The sequence below is a fragment of the Rhineura floridana genome, chromosome 3 (genome assembly GCF_030035675.1).
Source record: "Rhineura floridana isolate rRhiFlo1 chromosome 3, rRhiFlo1.hap2, whole genome shotgun sequence".
NCBI classification, from domain to species: domain Eukaryota; kingdom Metazoa; phylum Chordata; class Lepidosauria; order Squamata; family Rhineuridae; genus Rhineura; species Rhineura floridana.
Window position 1 is genome coordinate 3,088,985 of NC_084482.1, and position 22,376 is coordinate 3,111,360.

Genomic DNA, 22,376 nt, shown 5'->3' on the forward strand with positions numbered 1-22,376 from the left:
GCCATCTTAAGAACCCATGTGAGGGTTCATTTTCTCCTCACTCCCAGGGCCCCCAAGTTATACTAGAGAAGGCCACATTGATGCCAGAGGCAATCATCCAACACACCTATATTCTTAGTGTCTTTTAAATAAGGATCACACATTTGCTTACAGGCCTTCAGCTGAAATCCTACGACCACGGGATCTCCAAAGCCAGAGATAGAGATGGCCTTATAGGCCCCTTCCAACTCTACTATTCTATGATTCTATGGTTCTTCCTTCCCTGCCACAACTTCCTCAGCTGTGGCCCTACCAACATTGGCACTCCAGTGTTGGTAGGGTCAAAAGGGGTGTGTGTTTCAGGAGTGGTCTGGGGAAGGACCAGAGAAAGGCTTGAATTATACCAAACTGGGGACTGAATTACACCAGCCCAGAGCTAGCATACCTCAACCTCCATTGTTTCCAATAGGAAGGAAACCATTTTTAAAAAATATATTAACCCAGAAAAAAAATGCAAGAGCACTCCTTGACCCTTACTTCCATCCTGCCGGTAAAAGCCTGACAGGGTACTGGATAAGGCAGTTAAACCACCTTCAGTTCTCCCCCTATTGATCCAACCCTATTCCACCAAAACAGATAGCATTAAAAAAAAACACCACTGCCATGACATCACAGGACTTAAAAGGATTTGTGTGTGTGCTTTATGCTAGTCAGCATCATCTTGTGTAGCCAAGGTATGGAGAACTAAAGAACTGTGATGGGTCTAAAGACACACAGAAGAGAGGGCAGGAACATCTCACAATTCTTCAGCTAAACCCACCACGAGGTAAAGAGTGCTATTGGTAGACTGCCTCAGAGAACAACAGTCCTTGTTATTCGTTTAATACATTTCCTGTCCTTCCTCCCAAAAGGAGCCCAAGGTAACTATGAAATGGGGGAAGTAATATCTAGGGCCAGAAAATCTAAACAACCTCCCCTTCCCATCCATTAACATGAGACAAAATCCACCAGGACATTTCCCTGTGCAAGCTGTATTCACTTAGGCCAGGGATGGGGAACCTGTGTGGCCCTCCAGATGTTGCTAGACTCCAGCTCTCATCAGCCACAGCCTGCATGACAAACAGCCAGCACTAAGGGAGTTCTAGTCCATCTGGAGGGCCACACAGTATCCCCACCTCCAACTTAGACCGAAGTGAATGTCTATCTATTCTGAAGCTGTCCAGGAGGATAGCGAATTGTGCCCTGGGAATGAAATTTCCCACTGTTGCCTTTAGGGACATCCAAACATGCAACTTTGCCTCGTGACAGGGTCATGTCAGGCAACATCTTTTAATGAACCAGCTTCTGCTGGTGCAAAGTGGGTTTCTAAATTCACCAATATATCAAAACTATTGTTTTCCTTTGAGTCTCAGAAACACCATGAACTAGGTCAAGTTTTCATGTGCCTACTATACAAACTTTCAATGCACTTTTACATGATTATAATTCCACCAGGAAGAGTCCCAGGCTTACTAAAGAAATCCCTGCCCCATCACACCAGTAGCCCCTGGAAAGGACACAATGACACTCCAAACAGAGAGACATAAGGAAGTGTTTCATTCCCCAAATCAGTGGTTTTCAGACTTGCTACCTTCAGGGAACCTTTTCCATATCAACTTGTCTGCCAAAGAACCCCTAACATTGGAGAGAATTCTGGGGCATTTTCTGGGGCACTGAGTTCACACAGAATTGACCATTAGGGCTCAAGGTTGCTCTGTGTGGACTGAGAGGGCTCCATAGAAAGTGCCCAACACTCTCTTACTGTTGTGCCTTGCAGGGAATGAACAGTAGGGGGCAGGGAAGCTTACCCAGTCATTATGGATCCTCTAATTAAAGAACCCTGAGTAATCTCCAAGCAACCTGATTCCCTGGACCACAACTGTGAAAACCTCTGCTCCAGGAGCACTTGAATGGGCTACTGAGAAAAGCACTGAACTCACAGAGCTTACAATCCCCTGAATGAACAGCAAGATATCCTTGTGGAAGACTCAAGGACTTACAGTCGCTGGGGAGGCACGGGTGGTGTGTGAGTACGACTGGCTTGAACTTCCCAGCATGTAACCTCCTTGAATCACGTAGGTCCCTGTGCTGCTGCCGCCACTGCCGCCACTGCCGCCTCCTCCTCCACCAGCGCTGCCGCCGCCGCCACCACTTGCTCCTCCTCCTCCTCCTCCTCCTCCTCCAGCACTGCTACCTCCACTTGGATTGGCTATGATTTGCCCTCCAGAGACATACATGGGCACTGACCCACTGCTAGCCACAGTCTGGGAGGTTGCTGGGGTGGAGACCTGCGTTGGGGTGCCTTGTGATTCATAGTAGTTTCCGCCAGTGTTCTGAGTGTAGAGAGGGGTTTCTGTGTAAGGGTAAGTGTTGGAGCGTCTGAAAAGAAGAGAGACAGTCAGGTATTGGCTCCATCCCCTGCTTCCCAGGTGAAAAAACAGCCCCTTGTAACAGAGGGGAAGTGACAGGAAAACATATGCAGTACCCTCCAACAAGCAAAGAGGAGCATGTTGTAGATCCCCACTCCCACCCCTTTGCCACATTTTTTTTATTAGATCAAGATTGCTTAGCTCAGGAATGGACGAGTGATGGCCCTCTGGCCAAATCCAGCCCCCAAAGCAGTTTCATTTGACCCTGGTGGCTTTACCAAATCTTAATCAAATCCATGCTTTCATGTTTTGGCATCATTTCTCAGGAAACAGGAAAAATCGCCAGACAATCTACCACTCTTTTCTCCAACGTGGCACTTCCCTGATGTTCTGCAACATTTACTACATAAATAAGCTTTTCATTTTCTATTGTTTATAAAGCAAAAATAAAGCTTGTATTAAAAACAACAACTGTGTGCCCACAGTTATGTGTCCCCCGTTTCATTTATAATAAAAAAAAGTTTAATCTTTTAAGAAATACCGTCCACACTCTAGTGCTCCATCTCTCTTTGGATTTTGTATGTAATGTTCTGACTATACATGAGTGCATATACTCCATCACTGTAAATCCTTCATGGCTAGGTGGCACCAACATTATTATGGAGCCTGACCATCCAAAGAGATCAATTTCTGTGGCTAAAAACATTTCCAGCCCTCATATCATTACCTGGAGAGTAGGGACTACCCGAGTACAAAGAGGCTGACCGTTTCTGGCTTAGATATGGAATGGAATCAATTTGCATCCATGTGAAGACTGATATTATGCAGAGCTGTGGCTCTGGCGAGCTGCGCCTGAGAAGAGTCCACGCTCAGCTCACTGTGGGCTCAAACACTGGGGCAGCACAGACAGAATAAAGCTTCCCATAAGGCATGTGCTCACATGGTACTTGCAGTGTAGCTGGCATCTCCTCCTTCTACGTACTGCACCTGGTTGGAATAGACATGCTGCACAGGTACCTGTTGAAGCTGCTGCACCTGAGGACGCAGGAAGCCACCAGGAGAGGAAAAGGAACAGAGATGAGAAAGGAAGGGCCAAGGTTCTTGCGCTCTTATCCCTCCCAGCAGGTTGGCGGCTTACGTTCCAGGCCCCCGTTGAAAAGCAAAAACCGCTGGAAAGTGGGGCCCTACTGTATTCCAGCCACTGCGCTCCAGCTGACAGCGATCATCTGTAGTGCGTGAGTTCCCTGCGCTCCAGCTGACAGCGATCATCTGTAGTGTGTGAGTTCCCTGCGCTCCAGCTGACAGCGATCATCTGTAATGCGTGAGTTCCCTGCGCTCCAGCTGACAGCGATCATCTGTAGTGCGTGAGTTCCCTGCGCTCCAGCTGACAGCGATCATCTGTAGTGCGTGAGTTCCCTGCGCTCCAGCTGACAGCGATCATCTGTAGTGTGTGAGTTCCCTGCGCTCCAGCTGACAGCGATCATCTGTAGTGCGTGAGTTCCCTGCGCTCCAGCTGACAGCGATCATCTGTAGTGTGTGAGTTCCCTGCGCTCCAGCTGACAGCGATCATCTGTAGTGCGTGAGTTCCCTGCGCTCCAGCTGACAGCGATCATCTGTAATGCGTGAGTTCCCTGCGCTCCAGCTGACAGCGATCAGCTGGAGCATGCGAGCTTCCCACGCTACAGCTGATCGCCCCGCTGGCGCCGCTGTATTAGCGGGGCACCGAAAAATAGGGCCCTACCATACATTTTTAGATATACATTTTAAGTATGTATCTAAAGTACAGTGCAAGTGCAACAAAATTTTTTTTGCAAATGTGTGTATCATGTAGGCGCACTCATCAGATAGCCATAATTGGCTGCCTCTTGAGTGCATGGTCAGTGTCAAACCTGGGTTTGCCCATGTACTGTGTGAAATAGCCTTTTACAAAGATGGTACAATATTGATTATGTGACAAGACATGAATTATAGGACAGCTTTATAAAGGAGAGGATGGCAACAAGAGAGAGGACTTTCTCAGTGGTGGCCCCCAAATTATAGAATTCGTTCGATGAGGTGCGCCTGGTGCCAACACTGTTATCTTTTCGGCGCCAGGTCAAGACTTTCCTCTTCTCTCAGGCATTTTAGCATGTGTTTTTAAATTGTTTGTTTTAAAAAAGTGTTTTTAAATGTGTATATTTGTTTTTAATGTTTTTAATTGTTGTAAACCGCCCAGAGAGCTTCGGCTATGGGGCGGTATACAAATGTAATAAATAATAATAATAATTTACTTGCTATGATAGTTCTAAACCCCTAAATCTGATGTGGTAATCTGCAGAAAATCAGTTTCCAATCTTGTCAGACAGCAGTTAACACTAGCTCAGGAAGCTGCCCATTTCAGTAACTGATGTCACTTTTAGGGCAACAAATCCAAGAAGTCGTCATACGATTGGTACCACATGATCTAGCTTATCTACACCAGGCCTTGTTCTTAAGCAGAGATCTGGGATCATGGCTAGCTATGGCAAGCCTCTGTTCTGGCTCCCAAGTACTGAAAGCCCAATATAAAATGTAACATGTCTCCCACAGTCCCCAATCCCTCAAGACTTCCATATCTATACTTGACTCAAATAAATTAGACAACATCCAGTGCTGAGGAGGTCCAAGAATTTCAATTTCTCTGGCAATATGTGGGGAAGGAATGATGATTGCTCTATCGCCACTGATTAAGAGGTGAGTCGCAAATGAGAAGAAGGGGATAACGCTGGCTAGCTCTGCTACCTGTCTCTGGGCAAAGGGAAGTGCACAGAGCTTGCTATTCTTGGATCTCAATGGGTACCCTCTGCAGAACCTACTTTAAGCGCTGTAGCTGCTGTTCCAAACACTAGCACCTGAGGGACTCTCTGAATCTTGACTCTCTGGTCAGGGCTGGAGAGATGAGAGGAGAGGAATGGCAGCTGCTCTATCACCACCTTCTGTTGTGGCAGGAGGAGCGGCTGAGGAAGCATACGGACCAGCTCCACCCACTGCTCCGAGGCAGAATCTAGGGAGTGCATGTAGTGGAGCCTGTGCTCCTGGCCGGAGAAACAGCAGCTGGCCAGCTGGGGTGCACTGCTGCTGCTGCTGCTGCACTCTAGAGAGAGACCTTGCTGCACTCCTTGTTGTTCTTGCTGCTGCGACTGCTGACTGCTCTTAGAAGGGCCACTGTCTGCGCTCTAGACAATAAACAGAAAGACTGAAGCAATCAGAGCTAGTGGAGAATCCAAGGAATGTTATCAGAATGCAAAGACCAAGGATGAGGACAGAAGGTCTGTATATCCTGCCTCTCTTGCATTTTATTCAATCAAGCCAAAGCATTCTATGGCAGTTTTACATAGCAAGAGACTGGCAGGGCTGAGAACCTTCCTCCATTTCACTGTCCACCAGCTAGAGTGGTCATTGGGTAAGAGGAAGAAAGAACCAATAAGGGAAGAAGAATTCTGGGTGATTGCTAATCAAATCCACAAAAGAAAGATGTGGGAGGACAAAGCATATCCGGAAAGCTAGTTCTGGACTGGGAAGATTAAAACCACTTAAATGGAAGATGGGAGTGTATCCACAGGGGAGGAATTACAGACAGAAATGGTGCAAAGGCTTTAATGACTCTAACATTGGCTAGCCATCTTGGGGGAACAACAAGCCTAGGCAAGTTCCTCCATGCTACATCGCAGCAGCTACAAATGTAGGGTAGCCAGAAAGCAGCAGATAAAGCCACTTACTTCTTGAGTAACATGAACCTGTTGGAGTCCTTGCACCGCTAGCTGTTGCACTGTGCCAGCTTTGGGAGTTGAGGGAGTTGTTTGCACCACAGATCTCTGCAGAGTGAAACAAACCAGAACTCATCAGAACCCTTTTGAGAGGCAGAGTAGAAAAAAGAGCCCCTTGCCCCAAGGATAACTGTAGACTGGCATGAGGTAAGTAGGGCAAAACATTATCCCTTTGGCTAAAGGCTCTCCAAAGAGAACAAAGCAGAGACTCGCTGACAAGAAACAGCTTCTTTTCTCCATGCTGTGCTCTGTGTCTTCTGAGAGGCACAGTTCTCAAACGGGGTGGCAGCCCACCCTAAGGAGGTGGAGGCAACCTTTGTATGTCTGTTTTAGTTAAGAGTCTTCTATCAGATTGTCCAGGAAGTGAGAATGCCCAGTCAGTTTTGTCAATAGTTTATGCTTCCACAAGGCTTTTTCTTGAGCTATCTGAAACACCTTCACATGCCCAAGAGACTTAGATTCTTCTGTTTCCTTTTATTTGCCTACCCACCTTTCTAATCTAAGTGAGATTTAAAATTTGTCTTGCCTAAGAAAAACTCTTTATGACTAAGGCCACAATCCAATACACACTTACCTGGGAATAAGTTCCATTTTACTCAATGGGGCTTAATTCTGAGTAGACATGTAAAGGATTGCACTGTAAATCTATAAATCCTAAATCTATAAATCAGTCTTCCCCCAATAGTTGTGAACTGTCATCCTCCCACCACCTTTTTGGATCACGCAAGAACGTCCCCACAGCTTGGCCAGTGCTCATCAACTGAGCTACTTCAGAGAAGACTCTGAAAATTTACTTCCTGCCTCTGGCAGCTGCCTAATAAGCTCTAACAAAACCAGAGTGTGAGCAAACACAGACTTCAATTCCAATGGGAATTTTTTTTTCATGAAAGGAAAAATTAAAGGGGCCACATGCTCACAAAACCTAATTTGTAAAGCTGAGAAACCATTTGACTTTCAACCAAATGAAAAGCAGTCTAGAATCTGTAGAAATTAACAGTACAATACAACAGGAAGGTGAGGCTACAACCCCATACACATTTACATGGTTGTAAGTTCCGTTGAGTTCAATGGGTTTACTTCTAAGTAGGCATGTATAGGATTGCATGTAAATCATACAAAGTACTTTTTTTTAAAGTCGTTAAAAAAACCTACAATTTTCACAAAATGCCCTACAAAAATATTACTTTCTTTGGTCATCCAAAATAAATTAAAGCAATTAATTTTACATTAGTTTTACCAATCCAAATTGTACCCCCATCCCTCATATTGAAAGTTTGATGTGTAACAACCAGCGATACTAAAAATACTTTTGTTTGACAATCAAAATGAAAAAAATATACACAAAAACACATATTAGCAGTGAGAGACTGAAATAAAAACCAGATAAAAACTTCAGTTTGGAGCAATGTGACACGGCGGTATGATGGGACACAGTTTGGCAGGTGCTCACATGCTTGTCTTTTGGAGTTACACAAATCTGGGGGTTGGTGCGACATTTCCACTACAAAACAAAAGTAAACTATGGCAAAGTTCACAGCTAACTTATAAGTGAGATTCCAACTGAGTGGCTGGTTGGAGTGCAATAAACTCTCCAATGTGCTTAGAAACCGCTGACAGAAGCGTGCGAATCTAGAGTGTCACCTTGACAAGCTGGAGCTTTGCCACCCCATAACCCAATCGTATTACAGAGCCTAGGAAAATACAAGACAGTTGCAAGCAAACATATAGCACCTCTTGTGCAACAGGCACTTGCTGGACTCCGTGGACCTGGAGCTGCTGTACTTGTCCCGGTTTAGCAGCGGAGCTGCTGTTCTGGACAGGGGAGCGCTGAAAGGTAAGTAAGGAGACTTTACTTTGGGGTATGGAGAAAGAAGCAAGGCACATTGCATGAAGGATTACCTTCTCACAATTCATGCTCCCTTCCTCTCAGCCCGAAATCACTCAGATGACGGTCCCGCCTTCCCAGTCATGGAGCACACATCTTCTTGGAATGATTTCTACACAGTCATTATAGTTTTGATTTAACGTTTTATGAACAGAAAGGGTTTTCCCACAAATTTTTACAACAAAAAGGGGAGAGGAGACCATCCTCACTGCTAATGAACTGTATCATTATCCATCTTCTAAATGTCCTTTGCTTAAATCTGTTGACTTTGAGGTCAAATATCAAATATACAGAGAAACTTGCATATCCTCCCTGATGATATATGGTGTCATCTTCTATGGTTTCCTTAGGACAAACATGTACATCTCTACATAAATGGCAGAATGACTGTAAACTGGATATCGAAAAAGGCAGTGCCCAGAAACCAGTTGCTGGCTGAACAGTCCAGTCTCCTGCAACATTAATTTCTCAACCTCTATGTTTAAGCAAAGGACGCTAACAGAACAGACAGAATACAAGATTGCTAAATTATCACAGCCTAGACATAGTCAACTCCCCCGACAGATGTAGAACAGGCATATGGTAGGCCATAACCTTAATTTCCTCAAGCCACAAAAACTGATATTCATCCCACAATACAGGACTAGACAGTGCTGTAGACCAGATTTTCCCAACCTGATGCCCCCCAGATAGTTTGGACTACAGGTCCCATCAGCCCCAACCAGTACACCTGGGCTCCAGGTTGGGGAAGGCTGGTCTAGACACATCCACAAACTGATTTGTAAACTAGTGGAGTCCACCTTGAAGCAGATACAAGCAACTTAGTCCTCAAAGTGGCTAGCAAATACATCATAGCAGGTTTTCAGGGAGTCCAGTGTCACCCTGTAGGCCAACTTCAAGTAGGCCCCAATTCACTTGGAAACGTTCCACTGGACATCATCTCAAGGATGCAATTGTAACAGAGAAATAGTGCTTCTTCAATGCCATCATTACCACAAAGTAGGCTTGCTAATTATCTCTTTTCTGAGTTCAATCAGATTCACATTGAGATTTGCACCATGTGCATTCTAATAATTTCCCATCCTGCCTCATTGTCCTAGGCAGCAGACTGAGAAGTGTGAAAGGATGCTTAGGAGCAACTGTGTTCATCGCTCCAAGTCAGCTCCATATCTCAAAAAGTGATGAGAGAGCTTTGACAGAAGCACCAGCCACACCAACAGGAAACTCCCTGAGGGCAATCAGGAAAACTTTGGATTCCATAAGCCTCTAGAGCTGGACCATTCTAATGGAACTACTATCTTTGCAGAGGGAAATAGAAGTTACAATCCTAAATTTAAACAGGAAGGATTCTGAAGTTAAAAAGTTCATCAATACAATTCAAGACTGCAATAGGTGTTAACTGGTCCCAGCAAATTTAGCCTTCTCAGCTTGATTCTTAATTTGAATGACACCACAGGTGAGAATCAATTTCTGTGGATTGGGGGCAATACCATCCTAGATCTCTATTCAAGTTAGAACAAATGATGTCAAATCTGTCAATGAAATCAGTGCAATTATTTCTACATGTGGTGAGCAGCTGTGAGAGCTGGGTGCACCTGAGCACCATTGGGATCAAAGGGCTTATTGACTTCTAATGATGGGATCATGCTGACCAACTTTGGATCGTGCACTGTATCTGTCCAAATATGATGTGCTCCTTTAGTTTTCCCTCTCACCTTGCCTGAACAAAGATTTCTCCCCTCCTCCATTATGAATGTGCGCATTTATGCATCACCCAAACACATCCACTTAATCTATCTGATACGCTGACTTCTTCTTTATGAAAGTTAATGCCTGCAATGAATTGGTCTTTAAAATACCCCAGGACTCTTCTAGAAACCATACTAATAGTCTTTGTCAAAGGTGCTGAAGATGGAAGTTGCTGACTTGTAAGTGGAATTCTGTCAGAGTTACATCAACAGATAACACAAACAAAGCCTACAACGACCACCAAAGCTCTCTGCATAGCTGTGCAAAACACTGTTCCAGAGGTAGAACTAGACCATGGGTCCTTTGGACAGTATTGCAGGTAATGCCTGAAGGCACAGGGCAATAATCCACCACAGCTTTGGTTGCCTCTTCCCCTGCCCTCTAGCATACCTCAGAGAAAAGGGAGGCAGAGATTGCTGTGTACAATGTAAAATACAGCAGCCAGGCCCAGTTACCTGCTCTTGGGCCACACAGGCAGATTAGTAGCAGCACTTGGCCAGCTCCATGCACAGCTCAAATTTGCCATGTAAGTGCACATACCAAGAGGTAGCTGGAACTTACACCAGGAGAGTGGCATTTGATAAGCCTACCTTTGGGTCATCCACTACTCAGTAAGTGTGGAAGAAGCACCATTTCCCACCTTTCCCTGTTCTTTCAAAGATCTTGGCACGAGGTGTAGCTCAGTGGTAGTATACATGTCTTGCATTCAAAAGGTCCCAGGTTCAGTTATTGGCATCTCCTTAGGAAGGACCTCTGCATGAAATCCTATAGAGCTATTGCTGGTTGGCACCAACAATACTGAGTTAGATGGACCAATGATCTGACTTGGTATCAGGAAGCTTCCTATCTCTCAGGCCTTGATGAATTCCCTGTCCAGCCTACTGATTTGCTGGGATCCCTATATGACCCTTTGCAGACCAGAACCAACTCAATCAGGAACATCCAGAACTGCCTTGCTCCCTTCATTCCAGCTTCCCAACTCTCCCTCTTTTGCTGCTGACGCTCTTCTCTTGCCTACTTTTAGTACTTTGCCAACAGATTCTTCAATGCATACTAACCACAAACTTCAGACAGTTTTATATTACTAGAACAGTACTGTTTCTTCTTCCCTATGGAGTCTCCCCACACCATTCCAGTATCTTTTAAATACAATTATTTATATGGTACACAACCACCTTACTTGGGGGCAAGTGTGGTTATGTAGCACCCAATTCACCCATCCAACATTATTAGGTTTAGAGGTTATGAGGAGGGCACAAGAAGAAGCCACAAGAAAGCAATAGCTACATTCCTCTGATAATATATGAACCAGCACTGGAGGGTGTTGAGCTTTAAGAAACTGAGCTTTAATTCAGGAAGTCCCTAGTTCAAATCTCGCCTCTGCCATGAAATCAATAGGTGGCCTTAAGCAAGTCACTCTTTCTCAACCTGAGGCCTGTTCCCATGCAATAATACTGACCTTTGCAAGGCCTCCTGTAAGGATTACAAAATAATTATGCGATCTGCTTTGAACACTGTTAATGTATTCTACAACAGCTATGCATTATTGTTAAATATAACAACTCAACTCATACAGTAAATTGACGCAATCAAAAGCAATATTCTTTTGCAGCTCCCAATAGTTTCAATAGGGCTTTTGCAGGAAAACTCTCACTAAATTGTGCCCTACAGGTCAGAACTGTCTGTCTCCCACTCTGTTGCCCTTAATAATACCCCAGACCTCTTGCTTGAGTGACCATCTTTGCCTACCCCTTTAAAAAAAATGAATTTCTAACTTAAAACAATACCGCAAAGTGACTACATAATAGCCATGCCCAGCCATTGTACTGGACTGGAAACCACAGTATGAGGATGAAGAATGTTCTCCATCTTCCAGTTTAATGATCAAGACTCTAGAACAGGGGTAGCTAACTCCCAGCTTGGGGGCCTGATATGGCACGACAAGCAAATTTTTCTGACCCTCTCAAGATTCCACTGGCTTTGGAAGCAGTGGCAAAAAAGAAAAAAAATTGACGTAAAAGTGCTGAGGTAGCCAAAGAGGAATAAACCTTTCTGCCCAGCCCACCATCCTGAAGAGGATTCAATCCCCTGTTATCAGATTGGTCATTTGATGAGTGCGCATGGATCAGCTGGGGAGGGAGACAGTGTGCCTGTGTGTGCTCGATGAATGTGTGAGTGTGTCCTGTGCAAGAGCGTGGGGTACCCACACTCACTGCTGGCATATAGCACCCAGAAGGTTGGCCGACAGTAAATGCAGCTCTCAGGCCAAAGAGGGTTAGCCACTCCTGCTCTAGAACTTCATACAGCTATGGTCATGCCACATAGCACAGAATGTGCCCTCCCACAAAACTGAGTCTAACAGCATCCCAGGAATCTAAGTCTGCATTGTAAGAAGAGCATAGAATCCTTGCAGACATGCAGGATAGACAGTGCCAGAGACTAAAAATGCAGAGGAGGACTAAGTGATATTTTCAAGGACCACTACACAGGACCTTTTATTTACTCGTATGTATTTCTACCACATATCCCATTTCCCAAACCATATGGTTCTTAGAAGAGCCTACAGGATCAGGCCAGAGGCTCATCTAGTCCAGCATCTCACAGTGGACACCCAGATGCCTGTGGGAAACCCACAAGCAGGCCTAAGCACAAGAGCACTCTCCCCTCTTATAATTTCCAGCAACTGCCTCCAACCATGGAGATCATTGATAGCCTTATCCTCTTGTCTAATCCTCCTTTAAAAACCATCCAAGTTGGCATTAATCACTCTCTCTTGTGGGAAGAATTCCACAGTTTAACTATACATGGCATGAAGAAGTACTTTATTTTGTCTGCCCTGAATCTTCCACCATTCAGCTTCATTCAATATTCCCGAGTTCTAACATTATGAGAGAAGGAGAATGTTGTTACACCCAGATCCTGATTGTGAGCTTAAAAAGGTTCACAAATTAAAAATGCACTAAAATAAAATAAAAAGCACAGTTAAAAATCAATAATAATAAAACATGATAATCATCTTTAATGTGACAACCCGTCAGATATTTGAAGACCCCTGTCACGTCTCACATTAATCATCTCTTCTCCATGCTCAACATACCCGGCTCTTTCAAACATTCATAATGGACCCCAGTTTCCAGACCTTTTCCCATCCTGGTCATCATCTGAACACCCCATTTGTCCTTATTGTATCTCGGAATCAGTGCCCAGTTCTTGTTATCTATTACTGTGTCCTGGTGAACTACACATGGGGAAGAGTGGGCTTCCAAGACATCCTGTTTACACTTTCAAGATAGCCAGATTTTCAGGGGTGAGGGTGAAGTTTCCTTCCAGATCAAAAAAGTCTAGAATTCTATATTCCTAAAGGTCAGATGCACAATAGCCAGGTGAATTCCCCTTGGTATAGAACTCTTTACTCATAGGAGGAGAAAGCCATTACTGAGAAGGCTCCAGATTTAATAGCCAATCTTTAGATGGTGGAGAGAAGGCAGCAGGGCCTCCTCAGAAGATCCCCCTGTGGGGGTGACCCCACTGAGGTTGGGTGAGAAACACTGGCCTATTGCCAGATGATGGGAGATACACTCCCTGGCCTCATAGAAAATAACAGTCACAATGGAGCTAGGGAGGAAATAGGAAATGGAGGAAACTATGGAGGAAGCAGGCAGTGGTTGATGAGGAAAATGAGTGCCAAACTGGGCAGGCAGATGAATGAATGACAGCACAACTAAGCGAACACAAAACTGCAATTTCTTTGACTCATGGTGGATGGAACATCTAAACATGCTTTCCCCAAACCTGCCAGGTCTGAACATTTGGCCACCCACCTCAGGTGAAGAGTGGACCTGCTGCACACCATGGATGGCCAGCGCAACTGGTCCTGCTTTATTAGCCTGTGAAGTACTCTGTACCACCAGCCGCTGAAACAGGAGGACATAAAAGAAGCAAGCCCTGGTTAATTACCATATCTCTAGAAGTGTGTCAAGTTGAGTCAGCTGTTAAGAAGCTACTGGCTAGTGGGTTACTAAAGGACTGCTCACCAGTAACACACGCACGCACGCACACACACACACACAGAGTGAATTACAATATAAATAATTATTTACTAGGCATCAGTATCTGCTGAAACTGTCTACACACAGGGTTGGCCCAAGACAGTGCCTAAGACAAACACAGCATCTGTTGACACAGGGTACAACCCACTAGTAAGTTCTCCCCACCAGATATAAGAGTAGCTATGCAAGAGTCTACCATGCTCTTCCACAGCTCTTTTCAGTGGGGCTTCAGCTGGAGAACTATGCCTGGGAATTCTTAGGGTTAGATCTGTCCATCTCCACTAACTTTAATGGTGCCAAAATAGAGCAGCCTACAGCAGCCACCTCACCTAATAGTAGAGTTGCCTCTGTCTACACCAGAACTACTCCTTTTGCATGCTGTGCAACTGTCAAGATACAAACCAAAACAAGGCATGGAATTATATCAGTTTCTGGGGGAAAGCACTGGTCTCCCCATTATGCAAAGGTTTTAGTTAATACTAGGGGGCACAGTAACAGCTGGGAGTGACCTCATCCTGGTTGCAAAACAAAACTAACAAAAGGGTATTTCCATATTCTTTCTTTGGCTGCATGAGACTGAATTCTGAAAATGTTCTCATCAGTTTTTACTAAGCTTCATGGCAGTAGTACAGCAGAATAACATAAGAGCCCTGGTGGATGAGATTAAGGATCCCTGTAGTCCAACATCCTGTTGCCTGACGCCTCTGGAAAACTTGTCAGCAAGGCATGAAGACAATGTCAACCCCCACTATGTCCCGTCCGCCCCCCAGCAACTTGCATTGAACCTGGAGGTTCCATTTAGGTACTATGGCTAATCCTCCAGAGATACGTCTGATCCCTTTTAAAAACCATTTGAGCCAATGGCCATTGTCACATCTGGAATGCAGTGAGTTCCAGAAACAGTGCTTTAACTAGCAACAGGTTGACCAAAGATTTTTTCCTAGCTACCCTCTTCCTGAATGCAAAAGCAAGATGTCTAAAACAGAGAGTGTCAACACTGAAGTCTGCTGTGAAACTGGAACTAACAACCGAAGGAAAGTCAAGGAGGACTTCACCCTTTGGACCAACAACAAGCTCTAGTCAAAGGAAGGAGCAGCATTCATTCTGATTTGTTTGCAGGGAGGTTAGTTGTCGTTGTGTCAAAGCAAATGTTATCCCACAATTTCCAGTGCATTTTCCCAGCACTTTCCTTATCCCAAAAATGCTAATTTTGGGGGAAGCAGGTTTCTTGCAGACTTCCCAATCAAAGCATTCCCAACAGATGGCTGTACAGCTGCCTCTTGAATGCTTCCAGTGTCGGAGAGCCCACTACCTCTCTAGGTAATTGGTTCCATTGTCGTATGGCTCTAACAGTTAGAAAGTTTTCCCTGATGTCCAGTTGAAATCTGGCTTCCTGCAACTTGAGCCCATTATTCCGTGTCCTGCACTTTGGGACGATCAAGAAGAGATCCCGGCCCTCCTGTGTGTGACAACCTTTCATGTACTTGAAGAGTGCAACTACTTGTTTTTCACTCCCAGATAGTTGTCATTTAGTAACAAGAAAAATAATCAAGTGGTTCCACCTGCACCTTATTTCTGGTTGCTGTGATATATACACATGCTTAATATTCTGTTCTTTGAGTAGTTTATATTGTTGCAAGCGGTCTGCTCATTTGAATTTCTCAATAGCCTGCAATGTAAGTCATAGACTGATGTTATATGTATGATTTTACATGTTTATATAAGTAAATTTGTCTCTGCTGTTTTATTTTTTTTTATAGCCCCTGATGAAGGCTGAAACACATCAGGTTTGAACACACAATAAATTCCTTTTTTTCTAGCATCTTGGCTTTTGCCCTCTATTTTTTCCTTCTTCAAGTTGCAGGAAGTCAGATTTCAACTGGACATCAGGAAATCTTAACTGTGAGAGCCATACAACAATGGAACCAATTACCTAAAGAGGTAGTGGGCTCTCCGACACTGGAGGCCTCCAAGAGGCAGCTGGACAGCCATCTATCGGGAATGCTTTGTTCTGGATTCCTGCATTGAGCAGGGGGCTGGACTTGATGGCCTTATAGGCCCCTTCCAACTCTACTATTCTATGATTCTATGACAGTAATTCTTTGGCAGTGGATCATATTTCCACAGAAGACTGTGCCCAAACATCATCTTATCCAGCACCTACACCATACACTTATAAGTTGCTTCAGGTCAGCATGCAGAGAAAGTAGCAGATAAATTATATCTACACATATATTTAGATCCATATATGCACATACCCATCTGTATTTACACACACACACAAAGTCCCTAACAGACTGTCCCAACCATACCTCTCACTCTTTCCAAAGGCAAAGAACAAGTGCAAAGTCATATTATGCTATGATTATATTATATCCTACCTTTCCTCCAAGGAGCTCAAGGCGGTTTACAAACATAGTTCTCCCGCTCCTGATTTTATCCTTACAACAACCCTGTGAGGTAGGCTAGACTACGAGACACTGCTGGCCCAAGATCACCCAGTGAGCTTCTTGGCAGAGCAGAGATTTGAACTTGGTTTCCCAAGTCCAAGTCCAACACTCTTAACCACTACTCCACACTGGCTCTCAGTGTCTGGACAAGTTCAGAAGCAATACCCAGATTGTCACCCAACACATCCAAAAGGTATTTAACAGATGAATCAGGCACACAAGTCCTGCTACACTTAAATGCTCGACACAACCACTTCCAGGATCCCAACCAATCTAAATTTATCATCTGGACCAATTTTTTTCACTCTATAGAGATAGGTCAGGTCACAAAGCATAAATGAAGTGTATCCACCAAAGCGCCCTGAGATACAGATTCCCTGAGCAATTTAGCAGAAGAATACACTATCCAACCCATCATCTTCAGCTATCAATTATTAGGGTTGTTTTATGAATAATATGGCCTGCTTCAGTGCATGAAGACAGAGAGCCCTGAAAGGCACATTCAATTCTATGAACCTAGAACTCTCTCTGCTCAGAATCATTAATGAGATGACCACACGACTGAAACTTCAACTAGTACTACAAAACCTTTAAGAGCTAGGAAGGGCTAAGCAGATCATCAAGATCAACCCCTTACCCTAAGAGATCCTATGCATAGATAACTATCCGATCTTTTCTTGAAAACCTTAAGAGGAGATTCCTTCAAAAAGAATCTTGGAAACACTCATTCTGCAAGAGGTCTAGAGATGTCCAATTAAGAAATCTCAGCACCTTAACAAAACAATTCACTCTTGGTATAGATGATGCTAGTTTAGGCCAGCCTGAGCTAGTACAGTCATGTGTCCTATGTCTCATGATAGTAAGGTGCAATGACTAGAAGATATTCTCAGGACAACTCATGTAGCACCCAGATGCAGGTCCAGCAGGCAGGTCACTGGGCAGGGGAGCATGCTTTAAAACTGCACCAACCATGTGCGGCAGCATCACAGAGAAAGGCCAGACTCACCTGCTGGGGTACTTGTACACTTGTCAGCTGCAGCGGGGATACTGTTCCAGGCTTCGTCTGCACAGTAGCTTGGACCAATAACCTCTGCCAAACAAAATAGCCAAGGATCAAGGCAAACCAAGACAATTCACAGCAATAGTAGAAAAACATTTTATGCTCAATCACTTTCACTTGGCACTCCCCTCAAAGAGACAGCAAGGCTTACTATAAAGCCAACAAAGCACTGTTTGCATTGTGCACAGGGGGGGCACTGATCCTGGTTGAATGAATAATCTTTGCTACTAGTTTCTTAGGAACAATTTCAGGAAAAGAATATAGGCACTCTTACTTTTTAAACCTTTCTGCCAGCTACAGGACCATGTGCCTCTTTTGCTCAGGCCTTTGCTTTACCCCTCCTTCTTCCAAACTCTACCAATAACTGAGAACAGAACACAGAATTACCCCCTGCTCTAATCCACAAAACAAATCCAGGAGCTGTGGTTCCTAGAACCCTTGTACTCACTGTATCCCAATCCCCTCATATGTTTAGGAAGCAGTCTAAGAATATGGCTCACAAATCCCTTCTCCCATTATTCTAACCCCACTAATACATATATTTGAAGGTATCTGCATCTTTCTAAATGTCAAAGTTGTCCTGATTAAGAGATACATCCCACCTGCTGTATTACAACATGATTATTGTTGCAAGAGCCACAGAACCTTGGTTGAGCCACATACCTGCTGTGTAGCCTGGACTTGTTGGACCACCTGAGTTGGCACCCCTGACTGTGTGGCTGTGGAGCCTGGACTGGACTCTGAAACCGTTTCGCTGGGCCTCATGGAGCCTTCTGTAGAGAGGCAGATGAGAAAAGTTTATACCATCAGTCCCAAGAAAGGCCCAACTCTCCAGCCACCCACCTAAAATTTCAACATCAATGAAGTGGATGGAGCATAAGGCTGGACTCAGGACCCCTAGCTCAAGCACTGGGAGTTCAGGTCTCCATCACCACAGTTTCTAATCGGAGTCAGTGAAAAACTGGAAGCCCAAGCTTCAGGGATTCTATGCTTAACTTTTATCTCTGCCACCCAGCTAGCTGTATCACACAATGAGAGGATTACATTTTATAGATTACACACATGCTAGACTATCACCCCAAAAAACTTCCCTGCTTCAAGCAGCCGCCTGGGATGCTTGTGAAAACAAGATGGTCTGTGCTTTGGAGGGGAACACATTCTGACCAAACTACATTGCTATGGACTGCTACCTATCCAGAACTTTTGAGACCAAGCAATTAATAGATATCTGGGTCCTCCCTCAGATATGAAAAGATATTATGTGTGGTAGTTAAACACATAAAGCGTTCACCTTCCCAAACAGACAAGAAAATACATTCCCTTAAAGTAAAAATTAAGTTCCCCTTTTAATCCCATGGCCCTCCCGAGAATATTTTCAGGCTACTGTTATTTTGTGCAATAGATGTCCAGTTGTTGTTTATTTGTGGAGGGGGATCCATAGGCATTTTGTCAAGGCAGTGTTTGGTAACTGGATATCACATTTTCCCAGCACTAGGTCTGCAAACTTTGGTCACTACCAGTGCAATCCTAAGAATTAAGTCCCACTGAGTCCAGTGGGGTTTACTCCCAAGTAAAGTGTGCACAGGTTTGTAGACCGAAAAAATACTATTCACACACACACACACGTGCGCTCTCCCTCTCCCTCTCTCTCTCTCACACACACACACACACACACTTATGCCCACTGAGATTCAGAATTTTGTGTGGAATGGGCTTGTGCGAGTGTGACAGTCGCTAGTGATGAGCTGCACACACACCCTCCACACACATGCCCTGCCCTGTTAGGGACTTTAAATTACTTTACCACTTTAGAGGCTGAATGTACCTTTACTGTATTGCTCAGCGCAGAAGTGCTCCTCTCATCCATTCAGAATAGGAACAACAAAAAAGACCTACACCAAAAAACTGTCTACTTCTGCCACAGCACCATCTCACTATTTTATAAACTCCTTTGGCTTAAAAACAACAACTTTTGACAACTACGTGCTTCCTCTCCTCATCACTGACACATACATCTCCTGACTTCTAGATGTGGCAAGCAGCAGCATGGCTGTCTCTCCCGCAACAAGGCTATACCTCCTATATACACCCTCCCTTAATTATGTCAGGGCAGGATATTGTGCTCCTGGCATTTAATCCAAGCTGGAGGAAATTCTTGTGCTCCAGTGTTTTTCCATTTCTAGAAATACTACATCTTGCTCCCCTCCAATTTTTCACAAATAACCCAAGGAAACAGGTACACATCTTTTCCAAAAGCAAGGATGGACCCCATGGGCCAAGCAGCGACTGTGGGAACTAAGAAGGTTCAAGTGCTGAATGGAGAATCCTAACTATTGGTGCTTAGGAGTTGGTTTTAACCATTTCCTGCTTGAATAAAGCTTGTTTCTTTTTTGCTGTAATTCCAATGACCACAATGGATTTGCAAAAAAGCAGAGAAAGAAAGTGATTCAGAAAAGCTCTTACACAGCCTGGCAGATCCTAAGCAGAAATCCCTTTGCAAGTACTTACGGTCAAAAGGCATAGCATAAAGGCAATCATAATACATGATGAGGCTGCCAAAAGGGTTTCAGTTCTAGTTGTTCTTTTCCTTGAGAATAAAACAGACAAGGCTTTTATAAGCTGGAACCTTGGCCAACTAATCCCCGCTAGTTCCTACAAAAGCTCCAGGCAGGTTGGTTTCGAATAAACATTCGCATCATAGTAGGTACACCCTCTGTTCTTCTCAGGATGGGGTGGCGGATGCCGGCTGTTCACCTGATTGTAATCACGAAGCAGGAGTTCACGTTTCACGAGTGTCTCATTTGACATGCACAGCAAGAGGGGGAGAAAGGGCAGGGGAAGTCACTCTGGGCCATCTGCATTAGGCTTGTGAATTTGTTTATGTTCTTAGAAACACTAGTGTCATAAGTAGGCTTTTAAAACTGTTCCCTTGAAAAGCTGAAGCTCCTGTAACATGAAGAATGATCAGCAACTACATGACTGTGCACATGGCTGAATTGAGGACTACTGAGCCATAGGGAAGACTTCTCAAGGATGAAAGGGTGTTCTGTCCGCAAACTAACTAGAAGGAATCCATTCAGTTCATTAGAAGACATTTGCAACTCCTAGTGTTCACAGGGCTGTCTTTGCTTTTGGAACTCAGTGAAAATCCTATGTTATATTCAGTATATTCTGTTGTGCCCAACAACAGAGGACCCTGTGTCCTAGACGAAAACTCTGTTATAATGAGCCTTCCTTACATGGGTGGGGGGACATAACCAAAGACAATACAGGCAAGTATTCTGCTAACTGATGCTCTTTTCTGGGGAATGAGAGCAAATAAGATAAAAGCAAATGGGAAGAAGGAGGGCCTGAAGAGAAGGTCTGAAGAAGAGCCTGCTGAAAAGAAATATTAAAGGACTGGGCCTGCTAGAAGTAGGCTGTAGTTCACAGGGACTGGACTTTATACTCCACAAGACCTGAAACACTGCCAGGTGGGAGCATTTTTTAAATATACCCTTACCCTGGAACCAACTAACATTCTGTCAATGCCCCAAAGACCCAGTTTCTTGATTTGAGTCAATTTTGAGATGCCAATCAAGGAAAAATGGACTGGCTTTGTTCCCTAGATGGCAGAATCTTTCCACAGCTGCACCTTCTTTCACAACTATTCCCACCTCAAGGTCTGAGGATAAGAAACCCTTGTTGTTGTTGTTGTCTGGCTTTCTTTCATTCATTCCCTCATTTCCCTCCTGTTAAACAGAATTTTAGGGCATTTTGGTCCTAGGACAAGTTTTCACCAGAGTATTAAAGGAGTGCGTTTCCAATTATAACAGGATTTAGGATGCCTTGGGGCTCAGCAGAGGAGCAGGAGATGTAGTTGTGCAAGTGTGTGTCTTCAGGCACACATATACATACAAATAGCCTTAACTCCTTTTGGCAACAAGTTATGGGAATAAACCTAAGGGAACGGAGCCCTCTGGGACTAGCACTGTTCCTTATAACTCTATATGGCTGAATTGTAGCTGAATTGTAAATCACTTTGAGATGCCTCATGGGAAGCAATTCTTAAATGAAATGAACAAATAAATAAATATGGCCAGTATTATTATTCCCATACTACTGATGGAGGGGTGACAGAGTGGTTTGCTGACAATAACCACTGTCATCTTGTTAAAAAAGAGAGCATAAAGCATCTCCATGTCCTTTTCACTGTATTTTCTGGGTGCTTAGTTAATTAATTGTTGCCTTAATTTCCCTTTTTTTCTGCACTGAGGTGGGCTGTTACTCAGGTCTATCTCCCTCCTTTGCAAAAACATCAGCCAAAATAGTTTTTGTTATTCATTCTCCATTATTCTGTTTAACATCTAGCGTAATGAAGAATTCTAGAAAACTGAAAAGCTTGCACACTGTTTTGTGACATTCTGTCAAATAAAGATATTACCCTAACATGGATTTTGGAATATCACCATCACCCATCAATGCTTTCATAAAGACACTATTACTGAGGTACACCCCTTGGCAACTTAGTTGAAGGCCATCATTCAACTAGGATGAAAAAAACTGAAAGGCAATCATGGCAACATTATCCAGTAGAATCTCTGTGCTAAATCCTCAGCTGCTAGAAATCAGTTCAGTCCAACATCACTGAAATAAAGAGATTCAACTGGCTGAGGGACTGGCTTTTTATTGCTGGCATCAGCCTGAAGAGAAACCAGCTATGACCACAGACGCCACTCGGCACACCTCTTCAGTATCATTTTGGGATACCACATGGCAAAGAAGGTGGGCCAAGGTAATGTGAGCTTTCTGAATATGTAGATGAACCATACACTAACAGTGCAAGCCTAACGATCTCTACTCAGAAGCAAGTTGATTCAATGAGGATTACTCGCAGGTAAACAGAATTGTGGCCTCTGGAAAATTGTCAAAAACAAATAAATTTAGCAGAGTACATGATGCAGGACAGTTGGACTTCACCTACAGTGAGTTTAAACGCTGCATTCATAGTCATCTTTCTTTCTGTTCTTCA

At 44.1% G+C, this 22,376-nt stretch overlaps 1 protein-coding gene across 7 annotated transcripts in view; it reads right to left on the reverse strand.

The window, feature by feature from the left end:
* Positions 1-22,376, reverse strand: part of RFX1 (regulatory factor X1) — a 70,940-nt gene that overhangs the window by 25,193 nt on the left and 23,371 nt on the right. For 5 of the 7 annotated variants that reach the window (XM_061613831.1, XM_061613830.1, XM_061613826.1 and 2 more), the window contains 7 exons: positions 18,029-18,138; positions 17,312-17,395; positions 13,628-13,720; positions 7,904-7,999; positions 6,125-6,220; positions 3,328-3,422; positions 2,019-2,397 (listed from right to left, as the gene is read on the reverse strand). In XM_061613831.1, coding sequence (XP_061469815.1) covers positions 2,019-2,397; positions 3,328-3,422; positions 6,125-6,220; positions 7,904-7,999; positions 13,628-13,720; positions 17,312-17,395; positions 18,029-18,138 — 953 coding nt within the window. Of the gene's footprint in view, positions 1-2,018; positions 2,398-3,327; positions 3,423-6,124; positions 6,221-7,903; positions 8,000-13,627; positions 13,721-17,311; positions 17,396-18,028; positions 18,139-19,873; positions 20,045-22,376 lie in introns of those variants that run through there. The other 2 variants (XM_061613828.1, XM_061613827.1) reach the window with 2 other exon arrangements.